At 40.8% G+C, this 21541-nt stretch overlaps 1 protein-coding gene across 9 annotated transcripts in view; it reads left to right on the forward strand.

Annotated features, from left to right (window-relative positions):
* LOC140268375 (adhesion G protein-coupled receptor L2-like) overlaps positions 1-21541 on the forward strand; it is an 82199-nt gene that overhangs the window by 14694 nt on the left and 45964 nt on the right. For all 9 annotated transcript variants that reach the window (XM_072363194.1, XM_072363196.1, XM_072363195.1 and 6 more), the window contains exons 2-3: positions 3896-4110; positions 18775-18988. In XM_072363194.1, coding sequence (XP_072219295.1) covers positions 4035-4110; positions 18775-18988 — 290 coding nt within the window. In that variant the 5' untranslated portion in view covers positions 3896-4034. The remainder of the gene's footprint in view (positions 1-3895; positions 4111-18774; positions 18989-21541) is intronic.

Raw genomic sequence — 21541 nt, forward strand, 5'->3', positions numbered from 1 at the left:
GAACCTGCTAACATATGAAGTATTTATGGAAACTAACAAGAAGTTATTAAGATTGAATAAGTAGCTCACGTCCTATTTATTCTTCTTCTTATTATTTTATTATTTCAGTTATTCTTTTCAAAGTTTTTGCTAATTCTTGGATCAAATGTAAAAATAATTATCTTTTCGTGTTGAATTAAAATCTAAAGTCTGGGATTTGGTAGAAATTTTAGGAAACCTGCTAATTGTCACATTTCAGCATTGTGAAACCCCTGACAATTTGGACAATTTTGGTTTCTGTTTACAGAATGGTCATAATTCCTATCAGTTTACTTATCAATAAATACAATTTAAAAAAGGGATTAAGGTGTAGTTAAGATATCTTGAGTAAGTTTTATTGTCTGAGCACAAGCAGCTGTAAACCTCAGTTTACTGCTTGCTAATCTAAACAGTAGTATATCTTATCAGCCAAGTGTTGATAAAGCACACTTGGCAGGCTGTGCTTGGTGTCAGTGCATCTCTGTTTCTGGCAGCTGGTTGCAACTTCTCTTCATCACTGGTGGAGCCAAGGCAATGACATCATGTCCCTGCAGGAGTTGAAAGTGAAGCCCTGACAGGACTGTCATGACAAAAGAGCTCCCCGGGAATATTGTGGTGCACCGAGGACAAGAAAAAAAAGTGTCTTGAGGCTGTGTTTTTCTTAGTTCCTGTAGTTCCCATCTCCCACTTTGAGCTCATCAACCATTTTCTGGTGTTTGAAATTCCCCACTCACATGTGTGTCTTTTTTGGTCCTGAATGTAGGGCATGGGGGTGGGGCAGAAAGTTCTCCAAATTAGTAGTTATTCAAAGAGTGGAAGACGAATCATTGTGTTGGCAAGATCCAGCTCTACAGAGCCACATCTCTATTTCTCTTGTAGGTTTTCAGCTTACACTTGGACTTGCGTATTAGTTTTGTTTCAGTCTTACTTGATATGTATATATGCGCTCTTTAACGCTCTCTTCTCGATCATGACAATTGAAAATAAATTAACATTCCTGGGCTTTATTTTTGTCTTCTCTAAGCCTGTGGAGAAAACTTGGAGGCAAACCCAGGAGGTCAGGCCATACTCACAGCCTGTCAATCCTCCTTGGTGACCCCACCACCCCTTTCTTTCTCCCCCTTCCTTTCTTCTCCTCATCTACACCCCCCTCTCCCATCCATTTAGTCCCTCCCGGCTTAGAAACTCCCAAACTCACCCCCTTCTCTTACTCTCTCTTTCACTGGACGCCTCTCCAGCTTGAGTGAGGCAGACACAAGCTTTGTCAAAGGAGCCTCACATTCATTCAGCCGGCTGTTGCACGAAGCCTTCTATTTCATGTTAAGACATGTGGGCTGTCTCCTTCTGCCCATTTATTTTAATTATATTTTAATTGCTCGCTGTCCTTTTTTAAATACTTGCTTATTATTTCTATCATGCTCATGTGAAAAATTTGCTGTGGACTGTCATTTTCTCCATTATCTTAACTGATGATAGATCTTACTCTTTGGGTTTTTACAGTGTCTGCAGGAGAGACAAAAGAAAAACAGATGTCATGAATGTTTGTGAATCATTTTTCATTTCATTGGTGGAGCTTTTGTCCTGTTTCCAGAAAGATATACTGTTAGTGGAGGGAAAACCTTTGGGGACATACTGTATATATGTATTTTTTTTAGGAAGAGGAGCTCAATGCACAGATGAAAATTAATAGTTTTTATCATTTGTACACTGGTGTATATTACACACTTGAATGAATTAGATATAGTCATACTGTATAGTGTAGATGGCGAAAGTTAGTCATAACCGTGTACCTTTTTTTTTTACTTATCTGCTATAGTTGAACATGATGATCATCATGTGGAAATCACTGGTGTCAGGGGGCTCAGTGTAGATAATTCCTCTGCACAATATCTAAGGGGTTAGTGAAGCCTCACTTACCTTCTGAAATAATTTTCTGCTTGAGATCATTGTATTGAGCCCCCCCCCATAACCGTTACCCCCACCCCATCTCCTGATGTGAATTATGAAGCGTCTGTCAGTACTTGTGTGAAGCATCTACTTGTTAATCGCCTAATCCGTTTATCTTGAGTCCAGACCGATTCAGCGCAGAAATCCCACCAAACAAAAAATGTGTTTTTAGGAAGATGAGCCTGGCTGTGTCCTTCACCAGCTTAAGGGAGAAAGGAGACATGTTATTCAGCAGGGCGATTGCTGATCAGGAGTAGAATCCTGGGGTGGCGAGGGCAAGAAAGGCCAGGCAGGCTCTCGCCCCCTGGTGTATGGAGGGGCTGCGTGGCACAGCAGGTCCCACAGGCCAGAGGAGCAGGGGCATGCCCCCCCAACCGTTTCCAATCTCCCACTGTCAGCCACCATTATGGTTACCCCATGGCCCCAGGCCTCCAACTTGGGGGATGATAAATGACTGCGGAAGAAGTCCCGTGTGTCTCTGGAGATTTAATTCTCCCCTGTATTGAACTGGTGGCAGTCTTGTTGGTATGAGCTGTCTGAGTAGAGAGCAGTGTGAGAATTTCCATGCAGGAGAGCGTGCCCCCTCCACATCTTTTCTTATCTGATCTGCTTCGGCGCCACTGCCAGATAAACAACTGCAAGACAAATAAAAGCACAATTCTTATGAAGCCACCCAGGTTTAGCTGATGAATTATAAGTTAGCAGTATGTGTGTTTCCTTGGCACAGTTTCTGCTGTGACCTCAAATGAAAATAAATATTCAGCGGCTTCAACAGACTGGGTCGGGATCCAGCAAGCTTTTTGTCCAACTCTACCAGGCACTGGACACATATAAAATTAATCTAATAGTGGCTTAGATTATGGTTCAGTATGTTAATGTGAAATGCTCCCCACGTTTTGTTGGTTTTAATGTTGCCAAAAATATCTAAGTGTATTGGTGAGGCCCAGAGAGCGATCAGAGCTGACTGCCCTGCTGCTTAGATTTAGGTTCATTAGAAAACAATCAGAGCAGATGACGGGTGGCTCCGAAGGAGCGGAATTCAGACACGGGAAATATTCACTCTGATCCTGGGCGTGTGGCTATAAATGTGTGTGTGTGTGTGTTCACTGGAGATATGCTGGACAGCATCCACTATAGATTAAACAAGATACACTGTGATTCTGCTTTTGTGGGTATATAGATGTTGTCTCTGAAAGTGGATCCACATTAGAAGGAGCATGCATGCTCTTGAATATATGTTAGCACAGCCATGCATATATGTGTGGGAGTGTGTGTGTGTCTGTGTGGCATTTCACATATGACACACAACACATCTCTCCTCAGTGTTTGATTTTGGTAAGCTACTTATCTGTCTGGTGTGTTGTCTGTCTTAGGCTCTAACCTTTTGCCGCTTTTGCAGACAAAGAACTGTTTTTGCCGCCCCTTGATAAGGAAGAAGACAAAAGTAACTCTCAAAGTAGACGTGTCTCTAATGGCGTCCTGTGTGAACGTGTTGCCAGAGCGACAAGCTTTCTCCCTCAGGGATCTGGGAGTAAATGGGGAAGGTGGAACATTGTGAAGTGGGAGAATGAGGCAGTGTAAACATTCAGTTGTAACACTGCAGAGTGCTAGAAAGTGCCAAGCGGCAGGCACTACATGCTTTTTTTTTGTCGGTTTCCTCATAAACATGTGAGAAAGTTTTAATATTAGTGAGAAACTTGGAAAAAATGCTTTTGTTTCTTCGATCAGATCACAGTTAGGATTTCTGTTTTCATGGTGTTCAGACATTTGTTTGACAACATGTCATAAGAAACTTACATATGAACTGTTGAATGGCGCACATGTTGAATACACACACCAAAAGTATACCAGGAAAGCCAAAGCGATGTTACAGATGATAATACCTATTTCCTAATTTTTATGCATTGTTTCCTTTTTGTTTTTTTTCCAGATGAAAGGATGAGTGGTGATGCTTCTCCCAGAACTGCTGATCGTTGAAATTTCTCCAGCCCGCCATCCTTCCACTGCCACACATTGAACCTCTGCTATCAGCCATCATTCCTGTTGGACTGTTTGATTACAGTAACACAATGGCCTCTGCACCGTGCAGGTGTCCAGTGTTTCCCTGCTTCCTGCTCCTTCTCTTCTGCTTTCACTATTCACAAGGTAAGTTACCATGGAGTTGCACTGCAGAAAGTAGTATTAATGCACTTCTTGTCAACCTTTCAAGAAGCTACTTATTATTCAGCTTATGAATGTGTTGAATGTATTAGCACACATTGTCGTGGCCACCTTTGAGAAGTGAAGTGCTGCTATGTGGCAAGGTTGCCAAGTTCTTATTTTGTGGTTTTCCCCTTGAATTTTCCAAGAGGGGTTTCAGACACTTGATTCAAAACTCACTGAATATTCCTGTCAACCTAGTGGACTCTAACTGACACGTGTCGTTTCTTCCACAGCAGCTCTCAAAGTCCTTCCCCTCAACGTTTCATAACTACACCTTTTCTGCTTCATAAGATTCACAATAGATTATTTATTTATTATTTATTATTGTACGTTGAAGCACTGCCTTTGAAAAGAATTACACAATGTTTTATTTGCACCTTGATAACATTATTCTTAGCAGACGACATGGATGGAACCCTTTAAAAGCAGGACGCCAGAGTCAGGAACTTTGAAATTATGTGGATCTGTTTTAAATCTGCAATGACATCTCAGAGTTCCTATTTTTTTTGTTTCCTCTTCTTTTCCTTGCTTTTGATTAATACATTTGACTATAATTACCAGTATTGTGACAAAACACTCCCGTCAGTTATACGCCCATCAAAACCACTGATGTTGGTATGTCTGTGTTAATGATGATCATTTCCTTTCTTCCCTTTCAGTCCCATTGTACGAGGAAACAAAGTAACCCAAAATCACATGCTTGTGTGCCAAGCATTGATTACAGATAAATGCTGAACTACATTATTTTGTGGGCTTCTTTTTAAAATTGAATTTTGCCCTTTTTTTCTCCCTCTTTCCCATCTTATTTTAGATCTGGTTGTGGTGTACAATTTGTTAACAAAGACAGCTTACTCTGAGCTCTGGCAGCACTCTGAGGATTTCAAGCAGTGATGCTTTTCTTTCTTTCTTTTTTTTTGATTAGCAATTTTAGGTAATATGGAAGAAAGCCTGGCTGAGGTACTTGAAGAATAGACCTCTGATTTGGTCTGGCTTGGAAACAGAGTTGAATAGTCCTGTTGAATTTCTTAGAGAGAAATACTGCTCTGGTATGCAGAAAGTGCAGGTCTTGGGTTTCAGTTGATGTGAGCGCTCTCAGGCTCAAGAATGCATATTTGCCGATCCGTTAATAAAGGAACGTGTGTGTGTGTGTGTGGGGGTCCATCTGAAAACAATATCTGATTCTATCCACATGCCACTCACCTTCAGCCTGTCCGGCCCTGAGGGCCTGCATCCCGGTGCTCATGATCTATGTTTCCATCAGAGTCCCTGCAATGCAAACTCCGCTTGATAATTACCTCCTGTCCCTCACCAGGAGAGGATATGATCAGGTTATGATTTTCACCCAAAACACTCCTCACACTTTGAATCACCACGGACATACCTGAAAAGAAAGTGATTTTTCTCTCACTTGTTATTGACTTTCCTGGCCGGTGAAAAGAACGAACACCAGTTTTGATTTTGTTCAGACAAACTTTGAGCAAAATCAAATAGAATTGACGGCTGCCAGGAATACGCAGTGGCATACAAAATGGGGTCAACATTTCCATTCCCTTTAGATAGTTGAACAATTCGATTTTCTAGGCATAAAGTTCACACAAGATCACAAACATCTTCAATATCTAAAGCAAACATCTTAAGTATTACTTTTTTATGTCAATCTTTTACAGATTGAAAAAACGGGGGGAAGACAGTCGTACTACCCTTTTTGACAAATGTCAGAATTTGTGAACTTTTGAATTTTTATTTTTTATTTTGCAACCAGCTTTTCAGTTCCTCTTTTGGGAATTTTTCCTGCAAAAGGCTTTCATCTCTGTAAGTCTTAGGATGCTTACATGCATTGTTGTTTTAAGGTCTGCCCACAGATTTTCTTTAATGTTTAGGTCTGGGGAATGAGAGGGTTTTTGGTCCACTTTTGGATTCCACTTCATGAGGTAATCCATTGTGGATTTTTCTGGTGTGACGTAGGATCATTATCCTGTTGGAATGGCCATCCCGTCTTCAGCTTTTTTGCAAACATGTGGTGTCTGGTGCCAGGATTTGCTGGTATTTATTTGGATCTATTCTTCCCTATTGTGAAATGTTACTTGTGCCACTGGCTGCAACCTGAATGATAGATCCATTCCTGTCCATTACCAGGTTGACGGTCTGAAACTGTCATTACTTGGGCCTTGTAATGATGAGTGTGAGGAAACCTTCATCCTAACAAGCTTATTAAGGAACAAGACCTTTGAAAATCCTCAGAGCACTCTACTTTTTTCACTTGCTTGTCTAAAATGTTTAAAATAATGTTTCACTTTTATCTTTGGCTACTTCTGCGATCAGCTTATTCGCTTAACTACTCACTGTAACAGAATTTTTCTGCATGGCACAATGATTACAAATGCACCTATCTAAGCTCAGATTGTTTCACAAGTTTACTGCAAAGTGACTCTCAGTCAAAGTTACACCTTTAAATAGCTATTATATATTTTTATGGTAATAATGTGTAAAATCGGTATGCTAAAGGGGTAGCTTTAATAAGTGTGATTAACCCAAGCAGTATTATCACCTGTATCACCTGCCACTCTGCTCAGGTGTTTTGCCAATAAGTTTCAGCTCAGTGTTCAGTTACACTTTTAACTGTACTGTTTCAGTACACTCTCACTGCTTTCATAGCATCATTTTCATCTGCAGCAAGTGGAGATAAATGCACCTTGCACTTGTTGTTCAGCAGCACACAGTAAATAGGCACAGTTAGCCGTTATGTGGGGAACATAGTGGAGCACTTAGCAGCCAAGAAGCCAGTATTTCCCACAGGAGTTGGTTGGAATCAAAAACAGAACTAAAAGCACAAGAGATTTTGGATTTGCATTCTTTAGATGAGGAGGTGAGGAGATAAAATTAAAAACACTAATGCAGGATTACATGCATGCATCATTTTTTGGGCTCCCCTGTGTGTTGGATAGAAATTTTAATCCTGTGCTGGAACAGCAGACAATTAAAACTGCTGTGCAGAGAGGTAATTACCAAATGTAAATAGATTAAATTACTATCGCAGAAAATGTTGACCGATTTCATTCAATCTATTTTTAACTTTTGATATTTGGAATTTAGTCACAAAATTCCTCATATTATGTATGCTCTTCCTTGACTTTGTCACGTGCACCCTATTACTTCCACATCCTTGTGCCATTTCATTACAGATCTATAAAATGAAGCGTCTGCCAGAGTAAAGTAGGTCATGCAGGTATTGGATTTGTTGTAGATCTTTCAAACCCTTGTGCCGCCCAGTCTAAAGATGTGAGAGATGACGACCAGATTTAAAGGAAGAAGTCACAAAGGTGGAGCATGTGCACAGCGGCATATCTGCTGTGACTGAATGAGAGCTCTTATCTAAGTCATTACAGGAAAGAAAGACAGATTTGGGAGGGAGTTATGTCATGCAGTCAGTGACAACACTTTTTTGTGTTTTGATATCAAAAGGAGAACTGGCACCTCAGCCTTCATATCTAAATAGTGCACAAAAGTGTCATGTGAAAGATGAAGTGGTTTGTGTTTGATAGCTGCGTCATATCTGTGTAGAGATTGAGATCAGGGCAAACAGGCCGTGTTTGTTAACGTCCTGTGAAGCTGTTCCAGCATGACCAAAGTGAGTGTAGGGAGATTTTAATCTACTTTTTTTTTTTCTTTTTTTGAGTGATGAAGCCTTTGATTAAAAAAAAGAAAAGTAAAGAAATGAACACGAGTCCTGAAAATATGTTTTATGATGGTATTTGAGCTGTTTTCTAGCTCCACTGCTCTGAATGACACACTGTATGCCTCTCGCTGAGGGAGAATTTGTTGTTTGTTAAAGATTCCTACGTTGAACACTCCGGAATGCCTGTGTTTCCTCCTGAAAGGTTACAAAGGTTAACGCTATGTCTCAGCCCAAGATTTGCCTCAAGCAGTGCCATACATTGTACTGATAGAGGAACCTCCCTCGTGCCACACTGGTTTTTCCAGTCCTGGGGTTGGCTGAATGGGGGAAGCTATTGTGCTCTAACTCCTCTTTGGCCCCGGGCCATACACATCCAGTCTGTCATGCATTGATATGCTTGGCTTGCCATTTTATAATTCATATCGAATGCTGCGGGTCCATGGTAGGGCGATCATGAATTATCTGCTAAACCGTGGGAGATTTACAGATGACTGGTCAATCTGTGGGGTGAGAACAAGCAAGGGAGGAAGGGGAAAATGTGATATACAAGTCTTTCATTGAAATTCTGCCCAACTGGAAATGTTTCAAGAAATAACGCAGGGGTTCCTCATTTGGACTGTATGGACTTTCCTGCATATATGAAGCCACATGGAGATGGAAAAAATCATATCATTTCTCTTTTTCCCTAAATTGGTAATACAGTATTGTCAGCATTTGGCCCCTTTCGCTGGCTGCTGTTGCAGCCTTTCAGTGCGCTAGGTATATTTCTGTATGACACTGCACTACAATATGCTGTTTTAATAATAACCCAGAAAGTTTTGAATCACAGAAGAACATGAACTTGAAATGAGCCAGACCCACATGAATCTCCAGGATCAGGATTTCACTTGGAGGAAATGAAATACAATATCGACCTCGATGGGGTCATCCTAGATTTATTGCAACAGCGATTTCCTGAGTACGATTTTGGTCAAGCAAAAGCAGCTAGAAATGTTTCCATCCAGCCCTTGAGTGTTGGAGTATGACTCTTTCCCCTCCAGAGGAGAGACCATTATTCTGTATCCAGACAACATTGTAAAAGTTGCAGTTATACGGCGAGCTGATGAACAAGCACTTAATTTAATGGGCTAAGAGCTGCAGTTGTCTGGCAGTTTGATTTCACGTATTAAACATGCCTTAAATCTGCTTGCTGCATCTCAGAGCGGCCCAATTCACACCACTTATAGTAACGAGTTGTAAAAACATTGGAACACATGCCTACCTCACTATTTCCTTTCTCAAATGCTGTCTGCATGTTTTTTTGTTTTTATTCCTTTTTCTCCAGGCAGCCTAAATCAAATAATAGATGAGTCCAGTTCACAACCACAAAGTAGCTCGCCTCAGATTCTAAACTTTCAGATTTGCTCACAGTAAGACACTGTTTCACAGGAGGGTTCAGCTGCCATAACAAAACAATGCATGTAATCTTGAAAGGAAGCAGATAGGTTTCAAATAAAATCAAGACTACATTATAGAAAGCCGCAGAGTTTTTGCCTTTCAGCGTGTCTGGGGAGGTGTTTGCCAGAAGTACAAATAAGCTTCTGAGCAGAATAAAAAGTATTTATGGAGGCAACAAGAACCTGTTGGAGTTTATTGTGTTATAATGTTCCCAATAGTTCTAAATAGCTCAGAGGCATGTCAGAGTTAATTCATTTGAACAGAAGGCACAACAGCTAAACAAACATTCAAAAACAGAAGCAGGTAACTTAAAACATTTTTGTGCTCAGGCAGTCAAAGCATGTTGCTGCTCTCAGTACTTGCAACAGGGTTTATGTAAGCACTGCCTCTTCAGCTGTTTTATCTTTAATCCTGACATATATTTGATGCAGTAATTTGTCAAAGAGAGCCGACACATAAAGTGTGTAAGAGAACACAAATGCCACTTGGACGAAAAGCGGCTCGTAGTTAGAAAAAGGATAAAAAAAAAGGGAGGCGACGGTTCTGTTTACTGTGTTTGAAAATTGCTCCAAAGTGATGCAAAGTGATGCATTTGTCTGCGTGTCCTCCCTGTTCCATACCAGAAATGTCACAATAGCTCACAGCTCACATTTCTGCTACTGATGGTCGGATTTACACTGTAAATGCTGGAGTTAAAACAGATGTTGACAGTGGGGAAAGGACGGCAATCAATAAAAAAAAAGATTGTGTTGGATTCGGTAAGACAGTTATGACAGGAATGCCTGTTTTTCAGACAGGGAGACTGATTGAGCAAATATAAGAAGAAACTGGTTCCACTATGGTTCAGCATGATCTGGTTTAGGTTTCGCTTGCTGTTGCATGGCTAATGGTCATATATGATGTGAGTCAGAGTAATGATGTGTGTTAGGTCTCTTTCTCTCTGTGTCTGCAGGCCAGCTCTCACTACAGGCCATGAATGTGGCTCTGTTGCATTTGCTGTTTTAGTAATCTCCTCAGGCTGAGAGTCTGTGCCACAGAGCATGACCACACATTTTTTGTCAAGGAATTAAATGTCACCTCAGGGCGGGTCACCTGCAAACAAAAGGCCACCAGCCGATTTGCAGGTATAAACAGTCTCAGATAAGGAAGCCCTCTCCTGCCGTGCAGGAAATTGAATAAGTACAGAGCAAGAGAAAAAGTCAGCGAAACAGCCAAGCACAAAGAACGTTTTTGTTTGCCTTACGCTATCAGTATTGACCTCTTGTAGCATATACCCTCATTGAGTGTGCACGGCACAATGGTCTCATCGAAGATGAGAAGCAGGAAGCTGTCTGTCATCTAGATCTCCCCATCTGGGCATCTGTTATCAGTGCTCCTGTTTTCTGCTCGCATTGACCGGAATGCTGGTGGAAGGGAATGGAGCAAGGTCATCGCGCTCAAGTCAATCAAAGTGGTCAGTGTTGCAGAGATAGCAGGGGGTTATTGCCCAGGAATGTGTGGTTTTTTTTTCATCGACTTTTGTGGTAAATCTCTCTAAGACTCCAAACAGAATTGCGGAAAAGTGCACAAAGGCTGTCGGCCTGTGCAGTATGTATATGTCGATCCACCAGCTATAAAATGTAAAGATGTCAGGAGAAAGGGCATATATTATAAAGCATTTCAGCAGAAAAGATCTTTCCCGATGTTTACGTCACCAGATTCTAACAAGCCGAGGTCAGAGCACGGGGTCCGGCATTATAAGATGCCCCTGAAGCAGATAGAGTTAAGGGTTATGCTCAATGACAGTGCTGGGGCTTGAACACTCAACCTTCTCATCAGTACCCACATGGCGTTTTTAGCACCTCACTCCAAAGCGATCCTACTGAAATGAGTCATTTGCATTTAACATCCAAACACAAAATCACCAAACAATTAGCCTGTGTATTTCTAAACACTGTAATAGCTCGAGTTTGTTGAGAGTATACATACATCAGCTTAAATGTCCTGAAAATGTGACCAACACATTTTTTAGAGTTTTGCAGAGTCTGGAAAAGGGCTCCCGCGGGATGAACACTGTGAGCAGCCGCTCAGGATGTGTCCTGAAGACATTTCTGATAAAAATCACTTATTAATCTAAGTCAGAACAGCTTTTGCCTTGATTGCATTAAGAGCTGTATTTTAACGTGCAGAGAAAAGTGCATTACATGTCAAAATAGATAGAAGCAAAGCAAAACAACTGCAAATGTTTTTGCACAAACACAAGCCACAAAAACTCCTTGGGATGAAACGGAATTTCATGAACTTTAAAAATAATTTTAAAATAGCTCCGCTCAATTACTTAAATACAAACACATTTACCAATTCTCCAGAGACAGAAAATTACCAAACTGGAGCGGTGGAATTGATAGGTTTACTGTGTCTGCATCTGCTGTCAAGATTACGTCTGTTGTTTCTTATCAGAGTTGTCTTTTCATTCTTTTCCTTTTCAAGGCCCTGATTTTTCCTTCTTGTTGTCATTGTAGTGGCTCATTATTCATGTAATCCATGTTCCAGTTGCAGCTTCTCCTGACACCCTGTCTGTACTCTGTACAGACAGGCAGGCCTGGGTGAAAGGACGTGGGGGAACTCTGTCCCAGCAAACAAGAACAGAAACACATGTGATGAAGACTAAACCCCCCCCTCCCCTTTCTCCGCTTCATCCTCCTCTTTCTTCCTCTCTATCCCCGGGGAGGCACCTGACTTATTCAGAGATGTTTCTTGTGTGGAAAATCCAGCTGAGGTTTAAGTACAAGGGTAAAATATGGGCTTCAAGGGGAGTTAGGCATCACTCAGGGTAGATCAAACCTGTGAAACTATAACCCTGCTGCACTCGGGAGAGTTGCTTTAACTCACCTCTTTCCGTGTGTTTCATCAACTTCTCTGAAGAGATGCAACAATATGTTGGATATTGAACAATCAATGAACTAATTCTGTCATAGTGGCTCTCTCCTGGGAGCGTAAAAAGGTTTTCATCTTCCAAGCAAAACATTTGTTTCTTTTAAATGTTTAGCCTCTGTGTCACTTGTTTGTATTTTTATGAAAAGCTGTTTTCTCAGTAGATTATGAGTAGGTGTCAGTTTATACTCTCCTTAATTCCACTAATGTGTCCATGGACCAAACAAAGCAAGATATCACCAGATAGTAACATCTTCAGCAGAATTATGCCTGTCATGACTTCTAATAAACGTCGACCCCCTTTGCATTTAGAGGATTATATGTATTAGTAACGCAGTGATGTTCCCCTCTTTCCTTGTTTTCTTTGATGTGTGCCCACAGGGTCAGGGATCATACTATCAATCAAAGGAGGAGGGGGCAACATAGATTTTTGCAGCCATATTAAGTCATAGTTATTATAGCCTCTACTTTATGATAATATTTTTTTTAGTTTCTGATCCCATGGGAGAAATTTTTCATCTCCAGTCTTCTGCAGCTGAGCTGTCTGTTGGGCCAAAATAATCCACCATGTCCACTCTGAATCACTTGCGGCAAAACCTAACCATTTTTTTTTATGTGTTGTGTAATCCCAGAGAATGATTTCTGCAGCATCAGAATGAGGTCTATAAAGAAGGTTGAAAGGTTGAAAGTGCGTATTTTTCAGGCTTGATTTTATTCTCTCAATGACGGAAAAGTGATTTGTCTTATAAACTTCTGTTTTAAAGACATTTCTGAAACACATTTCATTTAGTCTGACAGATATAAGACTTACAACTTGAACAGAAACGCAGGCTGCTTATCTCTACTATTAGAGATGATCATACCAGTGTTTCTGAAGTGATATTGATAAGTGTTTCCACTTTCAAAAAGAGTCATAAAGCCCTAGTTAGTCCTATGATTTAGATGCTGGCAACCTCAGTTTGAGACCTCTGTGGGACCTTTATTTTAGTCTCTTTGATCTGGTTTGTTTCTGGACATTTTCACTTGCTGTTTACTTTCTTTGTGAATTGATTTTTTTGTGGAGTTGGATTATTTTTGATACAACTGACAGTGGTGTGGTATAATTTGCAGGATTTCTGCCAACATTTTTGCCCATCCTTGTTCTTTTTACCAAAATATCAATATCACTAGAAAATCCATACTCTGCTATTGCAAGTCAGACACTGATGTGAAGGTTTTTTTCACACTCATCTGTTTGCAGTAATGATTACAGCGACATGGCACGAACACGGCTCTTTTGTTGGCCATTTGTGGAGTCTTTTTTTTGGCTCTGCAATCTTACAAAAATAACAAGATTACAGGAAATAGTCCTAAACCCTTAAATCTACAAAATGTAATTTTCTTGTATGGATTAAACAAACAATACACAGTACCAGTCAAAAGTTTGAACATTAACATGAATTACTTTTGAGCTGTACCGTATATTGCTTTATTATTTGAGTTATTCAGACTTTGTTAGCTTTGGACTGAGCAAATCCTGCATTATCAGGATTACAATCTTTATGTTAATTAAGCTAAATAGCTGATCATTTTAGAGAAGTTAACTTAATTTAAAGCCAAGTCACAAATTTGCCAGAAAGACATGAGGGTGGTATCAATACTCTTATGGTAATTATGGCATATCTGGTGGTAATTATGTGTACTTTTTTAGTTGAGAAAAAAAAATCACGAACAGTGGTTAACTTTATCTGGAAAGCTAGCATCAACATATGTTGTTTTGGCTTATCAGTGCTTCCTCTTTCGGTAAAATGAGCTTGAATGGGATCTTCTTAATAACCACATAATGAGAATAAATAACCAGGTTGTAAAATACAAGATTTTCTGTTTAAGATGTCACTGTTCACCTAAGAGAGAAAATATTAAATGCCTCCATCTGGTGTGATAGCATCTACCTTTCTATAAATGGACCCACCTAAAGGAGTCAAGTGGCAGCAGCGGGATCTGTCATGCTTTACCTCAGCAGTATGACAAATCCTTCTCTTTAAACCCTCTCAACAAATCATACGTCAACATTAAATATGTCATTTTTTCCACCAATACTTTTTTTTAGTTGAGAAAGCATTGAGAGAATAAACTGGAGAAAAGGTAGTCCTCTAGAACGCAAATTGTGGCTTTAGAATTTGAACCTGCGACACTGAATTCATGCCTCACCAAAGAGGAAAGTGATATGACTCAGAGTGCTTCATCTAACCACAAATGGACTCGGTACTCTATTGCAAGTTGCTATTTTAGAATTCTTATATGGGAATCAAGAGTGTCTGATAGCGGTCGTCTGGGAAAGACGGGTGTAGCCCTGGGGTTTGTGGTCTTGTCTGACACCGTCTTTGGAAACAATTCCCAGCAAGGTGGACCAGATCGGGGACTAAAGTGTCATGGGAAATGGTGCCATATGTCCAACTTGATTTTCAGTGTTTCACCGCATTTTGACAGTTGAAATGAAATATGAGCTGTTGAGGCTTAGTGAGGACTTCTTGGGGTATTGTTGTATTTGAAAAGCAGGTGTTACTTTGTGAATCCCAAATCTCCTTTCTAATCTCCCACCTCTCTCCTGTGTGCTTCTCACATCTGATGGGTGGTCATGTTCTGCATCTCTGAACATTTTGAGCAGCATACTTGGATGCCTTACAATTAAAAGATGTGAAAATAGACATTTTTGGTGTTATTTTTTGCAGCAGTAGCTCCATAAAATTTGCTTTGTCAGTTTGTCAAATGTCTTTAAACTTACTTTGTCAGTTTAGAAACATTTGCATAGACAGAGAAGAGTACATGTTTTAATTAACAGTTTAATTGCAATGGTCCCTTGAGTTTTAATTTTTAAACAGTTTTTTTTTTCTCCTTGGCTCCTGGAAAGGTTTCACTCAACAACAGAGCAGAGAGCCTTGAAAAGTAAGCAAAACATTGATGAGGTATTGTTCCATATCGGTGAGAGATGAATTTTGCTTTTGAAACCTGTTGTATGTCCACTATGTCACTCCGGATATTGGATTATGGAGGCATCTCCCCCTGTCGGGGTAAAAAGATTGACTCTAAGATTTGCTCTTTCTTCCAAAGTTGTTGGCTACCGGTAGTTTTTGGAATAAAACACCATAAAAAGACAAACAATCTTGAAGTACTCCTGCTGTGACCACGGTGGGGGCACTCTTATTTGACTAAAGGCTACACTCTCCTTTATGCTTCAGAAGAAAGCATCCCTGTCAAACCGAAACCCAGAACAATGGGGGCCAGCCTCGGGGAAACAGGACCATTTGCATGCAGCTGTTTGCCGTTTCCAGGACCACAAAGGCCAATCAAAGGAACCTTAATGGGGGATGACAAGCATCAAGCAACGCCTTTGCTCTTTGTCTGTGCCAGCCCTCATCACTCTCTCTAACTTCCAAAACTTGGTCCACTTTTTTTTTTCTTTTTTGATCAGACATTCCTCCAGTTTTTCCTCCCGCCCTCCTACGTCGTGCTGTGCAGTTTGAAGGGTTAAAGGTTGTTCATGACTGCACTCTTGAAAGCTGACATACAAAGAAGCAAAGATGAACCTAAACACCTAAACTAAACTGGAGCTTGCAGTCGCCGAATGGCAATATCTCTGCACCAAACCTCCATTATCTCGTAGTTTAATCTCCAGGGTTTTAAATGCACCCATCTGAGCCACAGTGCCACTTCCAATTTCAAGGGTGTTGATAGAAAACAAAATATGTATTATGAGGAGGATTGTCGCCAGTGAATTATAGGCTGTCAAGTGGAGAAAAAAAAACTCCCAGAATGCAACATATTGAGCTGCAGTCTTGGCCTTGCTTTGCTCTCTCGAGCTCAATAGACGGCTTAGCAGGCAGGTCAGGGGGAGGAATCTGAAAAGCTACTTTCCACGCAGTCACTCACTGACCAGAATGCATGATAAGGCCTCATGTCAACAAGGGCAGGAATGGGGATCAGAGCCAATTATCGCTAAGTCAAAGTAGTTACCATGGTGACTTGACTAGATGGTCTAAATTAAGCTTACAAGTCCCTCACTGATTTTTTAATTTAATATCAAACTGAAGAACTGATGCAGCAAGAGCGTCATGTTTGTGTGAGTTTGTGTTATGGATGTTGTCCTGCAGTTTTCTTGACACCCTTTTCCCTGCAGCTGGTGGCCTTCTGTCACAATCTTCAACCTCTGGAGAGCTGAACAGTCAAACAAAGCACAAAGCATGAGATGAAAAGCTTTTCATGCCTTCTTAAGACACCCTATACACACAAACAGTCTTGCCTTCTTTTCAAAATCTTGCAAAACTTGTTTAAACCAAGGAAGTCAACAGAAGAATATACACATCCAGAAACCTTTGTTGTTGTCATAACTGTTTAAAAAGAGATCTTAAGCAACAACTAGTTTGGCAGCCAAATATATATTCCCCTGAATTCAGCTTAAAAAGATTTTGTTTAAACTTAGTATATTTTTAATCTATAGACAGGTTGACAAGACGGTCATTAATGAGACCAGGGCTATCCACGTTTTGGAGCTGAAGTAATTTGTTCTTTAGGCCGCCAGAACAGTCTAGATACTCCCCCTAATTGATGTAGTGTTAGCCTATGACCAGAGAGATCTATACGGGCAAGGTAGGAGGAGGCCAGTAAGACACAAGCCTAATCAATTACTGGGCTTCTGTTGACAACAGCATGCCATCATGCCATAGTGGTCTGATAGATGAGCAGAGCCGCCACTGGACAGTAAGAGAGAGGGAGTTAGAAAAGGCAGATGGTGTGTGTGTCCATGGGAGTGTTTTAGCCGAAAGACGGTCCCTTTGCTCAAAAATTTAAAACCCCATGAGATGCATTCTTTCTGTCTGTTCTCCATAGCTGCCGTGATAAACCCGTCACTCCTTCCATGAGGAATGGCAAGCAGGACGATCATTAGTCTTCGCAGTAAACCCGCCGACTTCTCTCTGTGTTTTATCATCCGCCATTCTGGACAGGTTTTCTGAAAGGTTTGGATAATTGTCGTGGTTATTGGGAAAGATGGAGTGACCCTACAGCCCCTCACTTATGGCTCGGCTAAACTGACGTCTTCTAATGAGGTGATAAACAGTCCAGCTAAGCAGAATCTACTGGCCATTAGATGGATCATGATTTTATAATGAAATGTCTAATGGCCAAATGCCAGAGAATTTATACCATTAGTATCATATTTTGTTCTGCTGCTACCTCTACAAAGCTGTGCTGAAGTTTCTGCTAATATGCAATGACTTTAACATTATGTTCTTAACAGTAAATGTGTTACAGATGTCACTTTTCTCCTTTTTCTTGGTGTGGCATGTGTAGACTTAGAATATCATTATAACCGAACTGGACGCAGCAGGCTGAAATGACTAGCAGACATATTGGTCGGGTTTTAAGGGTAGGAATTTCAAGCTGGAATCACTTCAGCTTTGAGCAGTTCAAACAATGCTAATTGCGTCAGCCCCTGACTGTCAAAAGTGTGTGGATAATTAGAGTGAGGGGGCAAAATGAACCCGGGGTGGTAAGTGTTAGTACATGACAATGCTCAGAAGCCAATGGGGGCACGGAAAAGGTAACATGCTGAAAGGAGGGCTAATTAGGAGAGAGCAGTGCAGAAAATACAAATGGTAGCTGCTCCCCCAGGGGCCCACCAGTGCTGAAAACAACGGCCATTATTGACAGTTCATGCAGAGCTCTGCTTGCTCTTCTTTAATGGAGCACATTTCCATGTTCTACTTAGAGTTTTTGTAATTGTTTTCTTAGAATTGAAGACAGTTTTTTCTAGTTATGATAGTTTTAACCACAGTTAATGGATTTTTCCATCTGTCTTTTTTTTTTCCCTTTCTATGTAAATCATCATATATGTGGTTCCACATTATTTATAACAGGACATTTCATTACTTACAAAAAAGAAAATAAAGAAGACTAACCTGTTCCAGTGTAATTTGCTGAAAGGGGGCACTGATGTAAGTGAAATAGCTCATTTTCTTCCGAAGTAGAGCTATTTGGCTGCGCTCCCACCCGCTCTGCTCCATCTATAGATTATTCCTCCTGTGTGGACTCCAGACTGTCCCCTATTCGATCGTCGGCACTGTATAATGGATTATATTGCACTCCATTCTGCTGGGATTCTACCTTCTTTTGCAGAGCAAATAAAGCAAGAAAAACAAATGAGGGGACTGTAAAAAACCTGTTCTCGGTCCAAATAGATTTGGCTGTGGTGTTGGATGCTCTACATAGGTGGAGACCATCCTGCAGCCTTCTTTTCTTTTTTTTTTTTGCTCAGGAATTTATTAGATTACCACTGTTCTCCATTGAGTCAAAAATTTGACAGCCCTGACCACAGAGGGATGGGGAAATGAATTGTTTCGTCTTTCCCCATTCCTGGTTCGCATGTAATGATCCGTCTGTTTAAAACTGTGGTAAACATTGGACCACTGCTGCCTATTTCTTTTTGTGCCAGCAGATTTTTACAGCGTAATGTGCGGTCTTATTGTATTAAAGCAGTGAACCTCCTACCTATTAATTTTGTGATGCACTATACTCTGTCTTTGTGTGCGTCTCCCCCCTGTCAGGGTTCAGCCGGGCGGCCTTGCCTTTTGGGCTGGTCAGGAGAGAGCTCTCATGTGAAGGATATGCAATTGATCTCCGCTGCCCAGGGAGTGATGTCATTATGATCGAGACGGCCAACTATGGCCGGACTGACGACAAGATCTGTGATGCTGACCCATTCCAGATGGAAAACGTCAACTGCTACCTCCCTGATGCCTACAAGATTATATCACAAAGGTAAAGTGCTGGGGAGAGGAGGGATCTTATTTCACACAAACATAAACAGAAGCTGGGGTGGAAAAGTATGATCCTTCCTTTTTTCTCGAATGTTGCTACTGCTCACAGAAAAAACTGTTTAAAAGAGCCCATTACATGCTCATTTAGGAGTTAATTTAGGTATATACAAGCACAAATGGATATGACTTAATGTTCAGAAACACCCTATTTTTCCTTGTATTTATCTGAAATACTGTTTTACCTCCAGTCTCTAAGACTCCACCTTCTAAAGGCTCCATCTGCGCTGATTGATCAGCTGACTAATTAAAAATGTCATAGCACAACACAACTACTCATTCTTCATTGGAGGCATGCCAAACTAACAATTAGAAAGGCACCATGCAAACATGTTATGTGATGATGTCATCATGTAACAGATGAAAAGCCTGAACAATAAATTAGGTGTTACAAGCTATTCAAGATTATTGATTAAGTATTGCCTTCATGAGTGAGTAAGTCCCACTAGTAAGGGGCTTCGGAGCCATTTTGACTGTTTATATGCACGTAAGAAACTGAAAGAAAGTATAATATGTACAGACAGTTGAATGTATACTGGCAAAATAGCATCATCTTGCATCTTTCAAATTCTGGTTATTCCATAACGTACAAGATTTTGTTGGTGATATTTGAAATGTAAAGAAAGCAGGGATGGATATAAATTCTTGACAGGCAGGAAGTGACATCCATGCAGCAGAGCTATTCTCACCAGCTGCGTGTTGTTGCTTCTGTTTGAGTCATAATCAGTGTAGCTCAAAGAGACCGCAAGTCACATGAACACCCTCTTAATTCCCTATCTAGAAGACTGCTCTTGCTTTGTTCAAACACTTGTAGTTCATTGAAGTGGCTTTGCCTCAGGTAGTGAGCAATGCCCATCATCATGCCTTTTATCCTGGTTACCCTCTCACAGGATGCTGCCTCGCTGTCAAACGACATCACAGCAACACTTCAGCACAACTGCTGCTAACCCCTAGAGGTGTGTGTATTTTTAAAGGGCACTAGATGAACTATTCATAAATAGTAACCAGCTCAGTTCACTTTCTAATGCACTGCTCTGTCTTAACCTGCACCCTTTTAAAGCTGGCTTCTGAGCATCATTGCCCACCATGTCAGACTTGTGGGATTTTCCCTGCTTCGTTCTCTGTATTTACTCCCATGAGATGCAGCTCTGCTGAGGAGTTTCATGAATACATCAAGTCCTGCTGTCTTTCTAAAATTATACCACAGTCCTAGAACAGTCATACAATAACATGCTGCTGGCAGTGTCCATGCCCTTTGGTTTAACTGCAAACTGCTACACATCTGTTGACAAGTTAGACTCACACCCACAGAACCTGCACTTTAAACTTATCTCCACTGGAGATTCCCAGGAGGCAGTGTGTACAGCAAAGGCTTTGTGAAGAGCCTGCACCACAAGCCCATAACCAGAAATATTGTAATCATTCGGATCAGAGGAAATGGGCTACTGACCATAATTAAAGTCGACATGATAACCGGGGATGTTAAAGCACTCACAAATCTTTTTGAGACCGTGATCAGTCCTAGGTTGGTGGACAGCAAACACCACAATACCCTGTCAATACTGTAAAGACTAACAAAAGGCAACAGCCCCACAAACGGATAAACAAACACATTAAAAAAGATTCGGGAGATGGAAAACAGTTGGAAGTCTGCTGCACGAGTGGCAGTTTTGTTGGTTTGGAAACTGCGACAGAAAGTATTCATCAGCAGCCAGTTTTTCACAACAGAAACAACTAGACAGGAATCAAATGGCTTGATTTTCTACAAAGGCTACATAAAAGGGTTTTGTCAAGAACAGTGTTTGGTTTGTGACAAAAAGAAAGTGGCTAGATAAAATATGTGTGAGGGGGAGTGATGGAACCTTAGGTTTGTGGGTCCTGTTTAATATGCAGGTGAGCATTCCCTTAGAGATGCACTGTGAATGAACGGTGTGTTCGACCTTTCTCCTCGCCTGCTTTTTTTCCCTCCACCTCTCAACCAGTGCAGGTATAAAAACTATTCACACACAAAAAATATATTCCTAATAGGCTTGTATTTCTCCCTCCCATTACCTTATTTCAATGGCCACCTCTTCACTGACCCTTTAAAACTAACAGCATAAATCTTTTATCTTGTCAAAGGTGCATTTCTCTGATAGAGAGTGAGCAGAATTCAAACACTTCACTACCATGATATTGTGCTCAATGCGGTAAAGATCACATGCAGTGATTAGCTTCTGTTAAAAACAGACTGTCAGAATGCTTAGCAACAACACCCCCCCCCCCCCCTTCTCCAACACAGGTGCATCGAAAAATTACAGTAGAACAAAGTGCTGCAGTGGATTCTTACAACTTGAAATGAATTAGCAGTAGCGAAAAAGGTATTCAGATCCTTACATTAGGTATTACACACTAATCAATATTTAGCACTTACAAAAGATCAAATGGTAGAATATGAAAGGTTTTCTCTTGTAGTGGTGGACCCACTGAGAATTATCTCCCAAGTCGTAAAATTGTC

This window comes from Leuresthes tenuis, unplaced genomic scaffold (genome assembly GCF_036924035.1).
Source record: "Leuresthes tenuis unplaced genomic scaffold, fLeuTen1.0.hap1 SCAF_14, whole genome shotgun sequence".
Classification (NCBI taxonomy): Eukaryota; Metazoa; Chordata; class Actinopteri; order Atheriniformes; family Atherinopsidae; genus Leuresthes; species Leuresthes tenuis.